The following is a 12,534-nucleotide window of genomic DNA, read 5'->3' on the forward strand; positions in this document are numbered from 1 at the left end:
CTTTCTTACCAAATACTTCCAAGAACAATGAATTCTTACATCAGTTGTAAATTCGTAACACCTTAAAGTTGGCAGCACTTCTCTCAGAATCCTCCCAAATTATTCCCCCTGCACGCTGCGAAGCAGAGCATGCATTTTGCTTTCCAACAGCTACACAGCATTTCCTAAAGATTAAGCCAATGTGGCTTCTCCTCCACATCCATCACCGCTCTACTGCACGCTAAAAGAATAAAATAAATCAAGTCTCAATTCCTCATTTGCGATGTTCAGCAGTTTTTCATGTGACTAGCCCCACAGTTCTCTAGAACAGGTAGAGAGTCATACATTGGACTCAAACAATAATTAATATCTTAATATCTTTCTCACCTGTGTGGAAGGAGGAGTAGATTTTGATCTCTCACGAGCTCTCCCAGATGCAGGAGCACCTGCCCGTGGCAGACATTCAGCTGACACACACCTGCTGGTGCAGCTCCCCCTCACTTTGCTGGGAGACAGGTCCTGCCTCAGGGCTGCGGTACCACCAGCAGCAGGGCTGGGATGGCACCTGCTGCCCACGCTCAGCAGGGGAACAAGAGCCAAAGGAGAAAAAACATCTGGCGATTTTTCTTTGCAGAAAATATCATTGTTTTGTGTCTTCCTGCTCTCATTTGGATTGGAAATCTTGCCAGGAGGCCACCTGGGATGCGACAGCCTCTTCTGCAGGGGTGGCTTATGCAGCGGGAAATGCTGTGAGCTACCTGGTCTTTGATTAATCTTTCGTTCCATGTATTCGATAAGTGCAGTATGCTGGATTTGTTTCAACTCTGTCCTGGAGATACCTGAACTGGGAAGTGCCCTCCCTCTGTTCTCCAGAGTCTTCCTCCTAGCTGCCACTGTGTCTTGCTCAGTGATTTCAGCCCTGACTTGACTCCATGATACTTCCTTATCTGCTAGCTGATCGAGCTTCTCAGGTTCAGAATAACACAGTTTCTTTTGCTCTTTGGTTACCCTTTTCCTTGCCCCTATTCGAGCTGCTTGTGGCCTCTTAATTTCTTCATCTCTACTGAAACTTTGCAAGCATTCTAGATGAGAAGGGGAAGAAGGAACAGGTTTGGCATCCTCGTTTGCACTGGATAATGAGAAAGACCGAAGGTGTTCAATTGATGGCCTTTTAGAGGGTTTCTGTCTCAGTCTCACAGGCAAACTCATCTGCAAGTCTTTTCTTTTAAAGGAAGTTTCTCTCAGAACCTTCTTCTGAGCCACTTTAAGTTTCTCTCTATAGTCATTCTTGAAACTCTCATCCATGAATGAAGCAGGACTCCCGAGAACGAGATCATCGGTCTTGGGCAGGAGATCATCAGCACTGCCCTGATGGTGGTGGCTTGTCCTCTGGACCTGTTCGCTCTCCCTTTGTATCTCTAGACACTGCGCTGAGGCAGAGCAGCTGCTTGCTGGAAATTCCTTTGGTGAGCTCCTCGAGTCCCCTTGATACTGGGTGGGCTTGTTGTGGTGCAGGATATTGGTGGGTTTCCCCCCAGAAAGATAGTAAAGCATGGGAGTCGTCTGCCTGGTTATCTGTTCACCAGCGAGATCATCCTGAGGCTTTCTTAAGCACTGTTTTTGAAATTCAGCTTGATATTTCTGAACAGGAGGTTCCTCTTGTTCTAGAGCCACACTAAGGTCAGGACTGCCTTTATTAGCCTGTTTTTCTTTCTTGACTTCACATAAAAACTGAGATGTGGAGTCTTCCTTTGGTCTGAAAAAGGACATCTGGCTATTTTTATCACAGCATTGCTTATTTCCCTGATCTGACTCCTCACCGTGAAGGTGCCCTGCTTCTACAGCATTGTAGCTGCAGGACAGCAATGATCTCTGCATTTTGGCTTGCTGATTCGGGAGCGGCTCCCTAAAATGACTCCCAATTTTTTCTTCAGAGTCATAGCACTGATTTTCGTCTGTACAACTGTTCAGCTTCCTGGAAGCATTTGTAATTATGTATGGAGGAGCATTCTCCATATATTTTAAGTCACAGCTGTCCTCAAACACATCCTGATCCATGTCTGAATGCAGCTCGGCACGGAGCGGGCGCTGAGTGCAGGGCAAGGATCCTGGTCGTTGGCTGGGTTCTGGCACTGCGTTTTGCAGATCCTCTGCTCTGAAAGCTGGCTTACGTACTCCACCAGGACACTGCTTGTCTTCTTGTGTATCATTAACAGCGTTAGGGTTGGTATGCGCTGGGTGATGGGACTTGGAGTTCATCTCTTCAGTAATTTTATAAACATGATCTGAGTTATAAGCAGAAAGTATTTTAGGAACATTAGACACAGAGTCAGTCTTTAAATATTCTTGAAAAATGAATAAAGAAGGCCTGCTGAAAATGTGTGGATTGCTTCTCTTTATAGGTTGGGATGGTCTCCACTCTCCGTTTTCCTCCACCTTCAACCCCTGAATTTTTGATATAGATACCTCATTTGCAGAGTCAGTAGAAAGGCCCTTGTTTTCCAGACTTTTTCCCCTAGCAGCCGCTGTATCTTGCTCTGTAAGTTCATCCCTGTGTTGGCTCCATGGCACCTCCCTATCTGTTAGCTGATTGTCCTTCACACCATACTCACCGTGACTTCCAGAGTTGTGCCTCCCTCTTGAGTTCTCAAGATGTCTAGTGACTTTATAGCTATCAAGTCGTGTGGGAGGAGAAGGTGGAGGTGCCACCAGAGCTAGTGGTCCCTGATTTAAAGTCCCTCGGGTAGGAGTGCTTCCACAGCATTCAGTGAGACCAGTGCTGTGAGACTTTTTATGGATACTCAGGTCTGGTGCCTTGTATGGATGCAGGCATCTGAGGTCAGAGTTTTCTGCACTGAGATTATAAATACCTCTTACATATTCCGAGTCCATGTACGGTACCTGCTCTGGAGGCAAACACCAGTTTTCACTAGAGCGCAATAGGGTGGAATACTCTGGAACATTTGATCCCCCTGAGAAAGAGCTGTAAGCAGAGTCCACTCTTCCAGGGAGGTGCAAGAGATGGTCTACGCTGCCCATCAGCTTCACTGGTGAAAGACCACTGCCATTTTCAGGAGAGGTCACAGGCTCTACCAGCTCTCCAAGTCTGCCACTTTGCCTGTGAGCCCATCTTTCTATCTCATTCCCAGATGAAGCCATGTCGCAGCCTTCCCAGACATCAAAGTCTGATTAAATGTCCACAACCAAGCTGTTTGAAAAGCACATTTTTCTCTGCAATCGCATTCCACTAATATCTAGAGGATCCTAAAAAGAAAGAGAAAGATGTGAAAAAGACTCATTGGGAGGATTCTGATCACACCTGGGGAGGTCAGGCAGTGAGCATCACCCATGTGCTTGAGATGAGAATTTAAAAACAGTATTTAGAGCAGGTAGCATTAAATTTCTGGCTTCAGTAATTATCAGGACCTTGGAACAACCATTTCCTCTATCACAAACAGAGTAACTAAGTCTTTAATAACAAGAGTTCTCTAGATCTTCATTGAATCGAAAGGACTACGCATACAATTAGAAGATGCTCTTTCATTATGATTGCACAACATCAAGAACCAGAATCGAAACTTGCTTCTGAATATGCCTTGAAACAAGTCTGAGGGCTTGAAAATCCCAGCTCAGATGCTACCTAACCCTGGAGTTGCTTAAACACAAATAGAAACTTCAGCTGGCCAGATATGTAAGTGACTTAGAGTTGTGCTTCCAAAAATGCTCACAACCATGGATTGGTGCCTCACTCCAATTCGCACGAGTCTAAGCCACGGAGGGGCCTTGCAGCTACGTGACTATGATGACATTACACAAAGAGTGCCCCAAACCCTACCAGTGCCTCCACGTTTCCTTTCAGAAAATCTCACGCAGAAATACGATGACACGAACAGTTAGCTGGACAGGTCAGTGCCCCATGGAGAACTGTACTGAACTAGCAGTGTGCAGATTAACCCAGAAGAGTTATCAAATAGGAAGAAATTATGACTATGATCAGTCTTATCAGCCTTCTCCCCCCTCCATAAAGACTTCCACTGTTTCTCAGAGAAGCAAGAATCAAATCATACTTTATTTCATGAACATGATGAAAATGGTTTATCATTTAAGTGAGCTTCCATGCCATTGCCATGCATGCTCAAAAATGCCCATCTTGAAAAACCTTTCCCACCTTTCCCAGAGGCTTATAGTGAGTGGCTTGATGAGAGATTCTGCTGTCAGTAACAAACCATAGATTTTAAAAGACAGCCAAATATTTTTGATGGCTGATGCTAGGAACTCCTCTGCAAACATACCAAATGTGCTAGAAAATAAAGCACCAGCTTACGTTTCACGTGCAACAAATACACAACTTTTGCAGAGTCTAGAAAACAGCCTGTGTTTATCAGCAGCACCCAGCGTTTACTCTGTTATACATGCAGGCAGGCTTAATTTAAGAAGCGAGATCTCTACAAGCAGCCGGCTTAATAGGCCAACATCAGGCTGCAAGAAATGGCCACACTAACAGCATCACCCCTCAGCCACCTCTGCCATCTTCAAACCCCACCAACACGCTCACAGGCAGTACAAGACCCAAACAAAGAGCTGAACGTGGCAAACCAGGTGCTAGTCAGTGACCTTGTTCAGTAATTCTCATTTAGACCAGTTCTAAAGACTGATTAGTTATTAAAAGAAAGCAAGAAAACATTCTTGAAAACCTTCAGTGACAAACTACTCCAGTAATGCACCTTCTGAGGAGATGCAAACCATTTCCTACCAGAATATGACATGCCTGATTTCTTCAGAGAGGTTGAACTCACCAGACCTTGATCTGCCATTCCCAATACCGTACATCTGCAGTGGGGCCTCATAAAGCTGGCAGAAAGAGAGGTTTCAAGGGTGATGTTGCTGTTTAATCAAAAAAACTTCACATTCCTCCTGCCTTGTTTCAGAGACAGTCCTGGTATCGTTCATTTTGAGCCAAAGGAAGAGATGGACAGGAGCCAAAATACACAAGTTAATCTATAAAGGGAACTTGGGACTGGTAGGGCACAGTAAATAAGTTAACTAGTTTCTGAGAAATGAAAACAGCATAACACTGCACAGTGGGAATTTCTGCTGGGCTCTTTTAGGAATTTCAGTATGAAACCAACTCAAGGACACCTGGAGAAGGCATCTCCCTCTTTACAGACGATCTAAAATGCTGCTGTGAAATTGAATTGTCTATCCCTGAATAACAGGGTCACATAGGAAACGTGATGCATCAATGGCTGATAACGACATTCCCTACCCTTTTCACCATGGTGTATTGAAGAATTTAAAGAAATAAAAACCATGGATCCCTGGTGAAAGGAAAACCTTGGATTTTCTGAAGCTCCAGAGAAAGAAAATCAGCCAAGAGAATGATTACACTGACACTCAGTGCAGAATCAGACTGTAGCACAGCTGCATCCACAGTGCAGTTACGTTACCTAAATGAACAGACTGCACCTAAAAACCTGGACCACCACAGCAGCTGCTGGGTCTTGCTGAGCTGTGCAAGCTCAGAGGTATCTGGTGGTGCACAGGAGCAAACCCCATGGTAGCCACATTCCACAAAAGAACCAGAAGGCAGATTCCTATGTCATTTTAATCTCTGGGTTTTTTTAATCAAAATTTTATTCCAGTGGAACCTCTCCAAGCAGCTCTATTACTCGACTGTTGCTATTAATAGACAGAGCCAAGTCTTTGTCTGGGGTGTCATGGCACCGTTCCACCAAAGTTAATGGAGCCACCCTGATTTATGATGAGAATTTGGCTCTGACTTTTCACAGCAATGTGCAGAATCTAAATAACAGTTGTGGTGTGGTTTATGTACATCAATGGAAGCACTCTCTCGGTTTCCTGTCACAGTGTTTCCCAGGATCTGTTTTCCCTCATTATTTCAAGGTACCCATTTGTGATTTACGGTGAGGTCAGCAATACAGCGAAGATTTCTTTGATTTGGGTTTTTATGATGATACCAGAAATAATAGGAAATATAATTTCAGTATCTTAGAAGATCGAGGTAAGAACACCTGACCTGGAAACAGCACCAGCAAGCACCAAGTCCCTGTTTGTGCCAGGTGCAGGAGGACACTGCAGCTCATCGCACATTCCCTCCCCTGTCTGCTCCTCCTGTGCAGTCTCTCCTGTCACCAGCCTGAAGCCACCTGCAGCCTTCCCCTCCTGCTCCGAGGAGAAGGGTCAGTTAAGCAAGAAGACACCCCCCTCCACCACCCTGGGTGCCCTCTGCTCCCACTCTCGCCACGGCCCACATTCTGCCTGTATGCTTTGCTTAAGACCAAGTTTGCAATTTCACATCCTTGAAGTAACTGAAAAAGATGAGAACTGAAGATACAATGTTCCCCAGAAGTCTCTGCTAGAATGAAATAATACGATACTAAAACACATCTTAGGGAAAACCTGTCACAGTGGAAGCACAATTGTAGATCTCAATGTGTTTGAAGAACTATGTGAAAACTGCCTTCTCTTTCACATGCAAGAGAAAAACCTTCAGGTACTTAAAACTCAACTGACATGAACAATGGTATTATTGTTCCCCTCAGCTGGTAAGTGGTAGAGCACCCCCATGGACTGCACTGTCTGGGTCTTACAAATGCTCTGGCCAGGCTGTAATACAACTCGCACATTCCAGACGGGCTTGCAATATTTTCATTGTAGACCTCTGAAAGCAAAAAGAAAAATTAATTATATGTATCAGAACGAAGAACACCAAAAGATTAAGGGAAGTGTATTAACAGTGTGTCACTCCATGCCCAAGGAAAAAATAAAGCCACTAACAACCTATTAACATGCAAAGTTCTTTGCTGTTTATTTGTTTTTTTAAAGAGAGACTAATGACATCCATCCACTCATTTATTATAAAATTGAGGTTGGAACTCAACCTCAATTATATTGGAACTGAGGTTGGAAAATACCTTTAAGATCATCGAGTCCAGCTGTTAACCCAGCACTGCCAAGCCCACCACTAACCCACGGCCCCAAGCACCGCACCGACGTGGTTTTTAAACACCTCCAAGGACGGTGACCCCACCACTCCCCAGGCAGCCGGGTCCAGCACTGACAACCCTTTCCGTGAAGAAATTCTTCCTGCTCCCCCATCTGAACCTCCCCTGGCGCAACTTGAGGCCGTTTCCTCTTGTCCTGTCGCTGGTTACCTGGGAGAAGAGACCGACCCCCCCTGCCCAACCCCCCTGTCAGGTGGCCGTAGGGAGTCACCAGGCCCCCCTGAGCTGCCCCCTCCCCAGGCTGAGCTCCCCCAGCTCCCCCAGCCGCCCCCCATCAGACCGGAGCCCCAGCCCTCCCCCCACCCCCCCCCCCCGTACTTCCTCCAGGACTACAGCGTACCCAGCACAGCCCTCTCTGCAAAGCAGTCTGCAGATACGAAGCACGTGCTCTTTGCTTTATAGATCTGACAAACCAGAGAGATGTGACAAACAAAAGCATGGAAGAGAAACGGGGTCTCCGTAGGGAACAGGACCCGCCTAATGCTTCCCAGCAGGCCGGTGGCTGAGGAAGAACAAAACCCAGATAACACAGAATGCTGCCTACATAAGGCTGGGCTGTCTCTGGTCTAAGATAATGAAATCTTCAATACACTATTTCTTCCAAATGTCCACCACTATATTAATACAAAAAAATAGTAGTGGCAAGGCAGTGCTGGAAAATTCAGTGTTACAGCCCATGCTATACGTTTTCTCAGCTCACGTACAAGTGCTCACATTAAAATTCTTCACCCGAACATTATCAAATGCAGTTCCTGAGCATTCGGTGCAGGTTCATGTCCTGAGTCCTGAAGTCTCCGGTCCCTCACAAACTGCTTGCTAAAACACCCGTCACCACCTCAACCTCTTAATTCTAGGGGAAGGTGCCTTGTATTGCACAACCTTGAATTCCTTGCAAACAACTTAGTAGGTCAAAGCCTCACGTCTCTGGCAAATTAACTTTACGCAGAGAGAAATCAGCAACTCTTGACTGCAGTCAGTTAGCAAGTTACCCGTCTTCGAAGGGCAAGCTTTCTTCTGCTCACAGTTTGTTCCTCTTTGACCTCATTTAGATTGTATTAGGTGTTGCTAATTAATCCATAACTCACCTGCAGTTACATACAACACTTGCCCAAGCAAAGCATCACCCATCTGAAACACAGGTATTTTGTCAAGTTTCTGATTTACCCTCAGCAACCCAGGAGTAACAGCCCCTGACACCGAGCACAGCCATGCAGTATGTTTGCACGCTTATGCAGTTCCCTTAAAGTTTACCAGCACAATCTTTCCATCAGAAAAGCAAGAACTTTTTTCCTTAATAAACACAAGCAGAGTTCAAACCTCCTTTTGAGACTGGGCTATTGGTGTTTATGGGTGAGGAACTGTAACTCTGGCAAACCAAACAGGACTTCTCCTCCAAACACTCTGGAGGCAAAGGCCCTGCTAACATGTTGGTGTGTGTAAAACTTCATAGACCTGTTCCTGTAAAACTGCCATTTCGAGACAAACAGCTCTGTGGAAATAAAGGGGAAAAACACAGCTATTAATCCACATCAAACTACAACATGTTCTCCAAGCAACGAGAATAAGTGTGTGAAATGCAAAGCAAACAGCGTGACCAACCTACCAGTATTATGTCATGTACATGTTTGTGAATGACCTGTTTCTTATCAAAGGGTAAACACCTGATGTAAATATTAGCCAAAATTCTTCAGATTCCAATCAGTTGCACAGCCACAGCACCTGACCCATCTGTTTCACAGACCATGAGATCTAATTGCTACCGAAATATCGTCTGTGAGACTTGCTTCAGCAGGCAATCTCCCTGGCCGTCCTGGGGAAGCCCAAAGAGTCTGAAATCCCAGGGAAGGCAAGTGCAGAGTTTCTGGTGTCGCAGACACCTTTGGCAGGTCATCAATTGATGATCTAGCACAGGTTCCCAGATCTCCATCCAGGTCTTCCTGGACAGAAATCTATGCACGTGCACAACATGGATGCATTCTCAATGACTGTATCTCCGAGACATGAGACATCTGGAAATAAGAGCTTCTCCTTTGACGAGACTGTGAAATATCTAGAAATTCCAGACAAATGTCTGAAGTCTTCGAATTCCATCACTTTCACAAGACTGTTGAAAGGGTGAAAGAAACGGAAGGACACCACATCCAGGAAAGCGTGGCTGGCTGATCAATTTTGTACCCAGCATCTCTGAAAGCCACTGTTTCTCTCTTAGCTTATTTTTTCTTTTTTTAAATAGATAAATTCTCTTTGTTATTATTTTTTTCTAGCCTATAATCAACAATTTCACCCCCAGGACTTTCAGCTTTAGGGTTCAAACAGGAAAGCAGACAGCTCAGATGACATACCCTTTAGATGACTAGAAAACACAGACTCTGCTAATCTGTGTTTTTCTGGCAGAGATTTCTGAGAACTCTAAAAGCCAGATTTGCCTTTTAGTGCAATTTCCAGAGCTATCAGGCAGGTAGCTAATGGCAGCCAAGGGGATCATACATCAAAACCCAAGGACAAACATTCAAGTTTGGCTTACACGGGCCCAGTGGGAAACTTACCCTGCTACTGGGAGCCAGGGAAAGTCAAAGCATCAGACATTCTCAAAACAGAGGCTAAATGGGATTTAGAGGAGGTTTGTGCCTTGTGTGCACAGAAATAAGTTTCATCATAATTGGAGGAATGTAAACATTTCCACTAAAACCCACAGATACAGACTTAAGGCTCTCTGGAGCTATGAAAGCATCCAGAGTAATCTAGAGGAGGATGAAAATAATAATAATAATAATAATAATAATGCATGTAAATATCCTCCCTCCCTTTTTTTGTGGGGGTGGGGAGGGAGATAAATCTCTCTGAACTTCCTTACCCAGCTCTGCCTAGTTCTCTACAGGGGGGAGAGAACCCTGCTGAGTATGCGGGAGCTTTGCTCGAGTCACGGTGCCAGAATGGGTCCATCCTGCGCCTCCCCTGCAGGAACCCCCGTACAGCAACAGCCCCGCTGCTGGCACGAACGCCTGGCACAGCAGGAACATGGTCGCCTAGCTGATGAAAAGCAGAGGCCCAAATAAAATGTTTTTGGACCCAAGAACCATGATCTGATCTCTGGCCAAGGATTTAATGAGGAAGATCAGGTTTGGCAATTCTTCACAGCCCTGCGAGAGACCTTTTACGAGCACCCAGCAGGGTGACCTTTTAATTAGAGCGGTCACCTGCCACATACTTCTCCATTGTCCTTGAATTCCCCAACTTTCCTTATTTAGCCTCAAAAATTTCGCTTGGCTTCCATCATCATTATTCCCTAATCTACAAAACACCAAACACTCTTTTTTGTTTCTAATTCTGAAAGCACTTCTCAAAACATTCTTTTGCCAGAAGTCAGTTTCATCCCAAATGTATGCATTTCTTTCCAATCATTTCCATTTCATCCCTTCTTACTTCATCACAATTTTCCTTCTTTATTTTTCAAATCTAATCAAGTTCATTTGATGCCATTAAGTTTACCAACCATACTGCTTTTACCAGCTACAAGAACAGACTCAAAAATATTCAAGAGCAATAAAGAACTACAGACTCTACAGAACTCAAAATTTCAGACAGAGAAAAAACCCTAATGGTACTTTGATTTTTAGTCATATGCCTTTAGAATTAGTATATATTATCTAGTATCTTAGAGAACACAGAAGAAAAATCAAAGTTAAAACTCTTCATGAGTCTCCTTCCTCTCCCAACAACAAGGCTGCTCTTCAAGGGCAGAAAACAACTTTCCACCCCCACACACACCTGACTCAGTACAAACAAAGAGGCAAGGAATCTCAGATGGATCAGGACACATTCAGAGGACTGCTTTCTCCCTGGTGCATAAGCCATCACATTTTAACAGACAGCAAGGAAAAAAAGCGGTTTGATTTCCAGGAACAGGGTAAACTGCAACACCAGCACAGGCTGACAGACGAGCAGTACGAGCAGCCTCAGAAGCTGTTCTCTCATTCCGAGCTCGCTGGCTGCTTGCCAGCAAGGACATCCAAGAAATATCAGAGAAAATATGAAATTCTCACAGTCACCCTGACCTACTACTGACTGCACTGCGCTTCCCACAGCTTAGGCATCAAGTCAAGCCTGCAAGAGAAGAAACCGGCCTCTAAATAGGTGAAATCCAGTTCAACATCTCCTTCCACCGACTGATGTGTGGTTTGAGTGCAGAGTAACTAACAGGATGAGTTAGCCAGCACTCTGTGCCAGACAGTTTTAAAAATATGTCTATTATTTCCATCCTGTAAGTAGAAAAACCCAAGTTCTAACAGGCAGCTCCAGCAGCTGCCACACATCCTGAGCCACACGCATTCACAGCACTACATGGGTCAGAATCTGCCTTTGGGCTTCCGCGGAGCTCTGGGAGAGCTACCTTGCACCGAAACTCAGAGGCAAGAGTTGGCTGGCTGGGAAATGCCATACAGTCATCTTATCTTTTGAAGAACAGTGGCTCGCTGGCAACTATATAGGCTTTCTTTTGTTATAATATAAAATTAGTCCCAGAATCTTAATGGATGGCTCTGTCATTGCAGTCCAAGAGGCCCAGACAGAAAAAGACTGCAGATTCCAATTTCTCCATACTGTAACTATGTTTTCCACAGACAAAACTGCCATGAGAACAAACATCGCTGCTGCCGCTCCAGTTTTAGACCAGACAGATCCAGATGCACCAGTCTGGGCAAGGGGGAGCGTCCACTGCACACCTAATCAAAGGGAATTATATATGTATATAAATGTATGTGTGTCCATTTAGATTATGGCTTTTAGATGTAATAAAGATGAATTAAACAATTCATTCCCTGCTCCTTAAATGTGATGAGACACTTTCTGCTGAACTTGGTGGCAGTCTAAAGCTCGCCGTACAGAACCACTCACGCTCCCTTCACTATATTCCCAAAGTCATTCCCATCTAGGGATGACCTACACGTAACGAGCTGGTCAGAGATTCCTACCAGATCTTCCCAGAGCAGAGGGATGGCAGAGCCAAGCTGTCTCACTCAGATTCTCCCAGAGAACAGATGAGCACAGTAATCAGCTTGTGCTAATTGGAAAACTTTGTAACACTGAGCACTGGTGAGCAGGAGACTATTTGCCTCACGGGTTCAGAGAGAGAAAGCAAGCAGAAATGTGGCAACAGAACTTCATCCAACAAAACAATCTCTTTATACCTCAGGATGCAGCTTACAAACTTCATAATAAACGTAGTCCTGCTGGTAGTGACAGTATATGATTATTTGCCTTGACACAAAATCATTTGAGAGTCCTACAACAGGAACAGAACCTAGCGCTCTCACCTCCTATGCACTTCTTGTAACCACAAATTAATTTTTTTAATACCTTACTACCCTCAATAAAGCATGTAACTTTTCCATTCTTTCATAGCACATTGCCAGTCTAAAATGAAATTAGCAAACAATATTAGCACTCTGATTTTCTTATATACAAATTAAGGATTATGAATTAATATTAATTAATTTGGTATTAAAAAGCTGTTAGCTCTTTAACTTTTTTA

At 44.5% G+C, this 12,534-nt stretch overlaps 1 protein-coding gene across 11 annotated transcripts in view; it reads right to left on the reverse strand.

The window, feature by feature from the left end:
- Nucleotides 1-12,534, reverse strand: part of SHROOM1 (shroom family member 1) — a 59,725-nt gene that overhangs the window by 26,102 nt on the left and 21,089 nt on the right. For 8 of the 11 annotated variants that reach the window (XR_013929810.1, XR_013929811.1, XM_080397757.1 and 5 more), the window contains one exon: nucleotides 367-6,661. Coding sequence is in view for 9 of the 11 variants with exons in the window: in XM_080397757.1 (XP_080253883.1) it covers nucleotides 367-3,138 (2,772 nt within the window). In the remaining 2 variants the exon portion in view is untranslated. Of the gene's footprint in view, nucleotides 1-366; nucleotides 7,190-12,534 lie in introns of those variants that run through there. The other 3 variants (XM_080397759.1, XM_080397756.1, XM_080397762.1) reach the window with 3 other exon arrangements.

The sequence above is a fragment of the Falco punctatus genome (genome assembly GCF_963210335.1).
Source record: "Falco punctatus genome assembly, chromosome: 8".
NCBI classification, from domain to species: Eukaryota; Metazoa; Chordata; class Aves; order Falconiformes; family Falconidae; genus Falco; species Falco punctatus.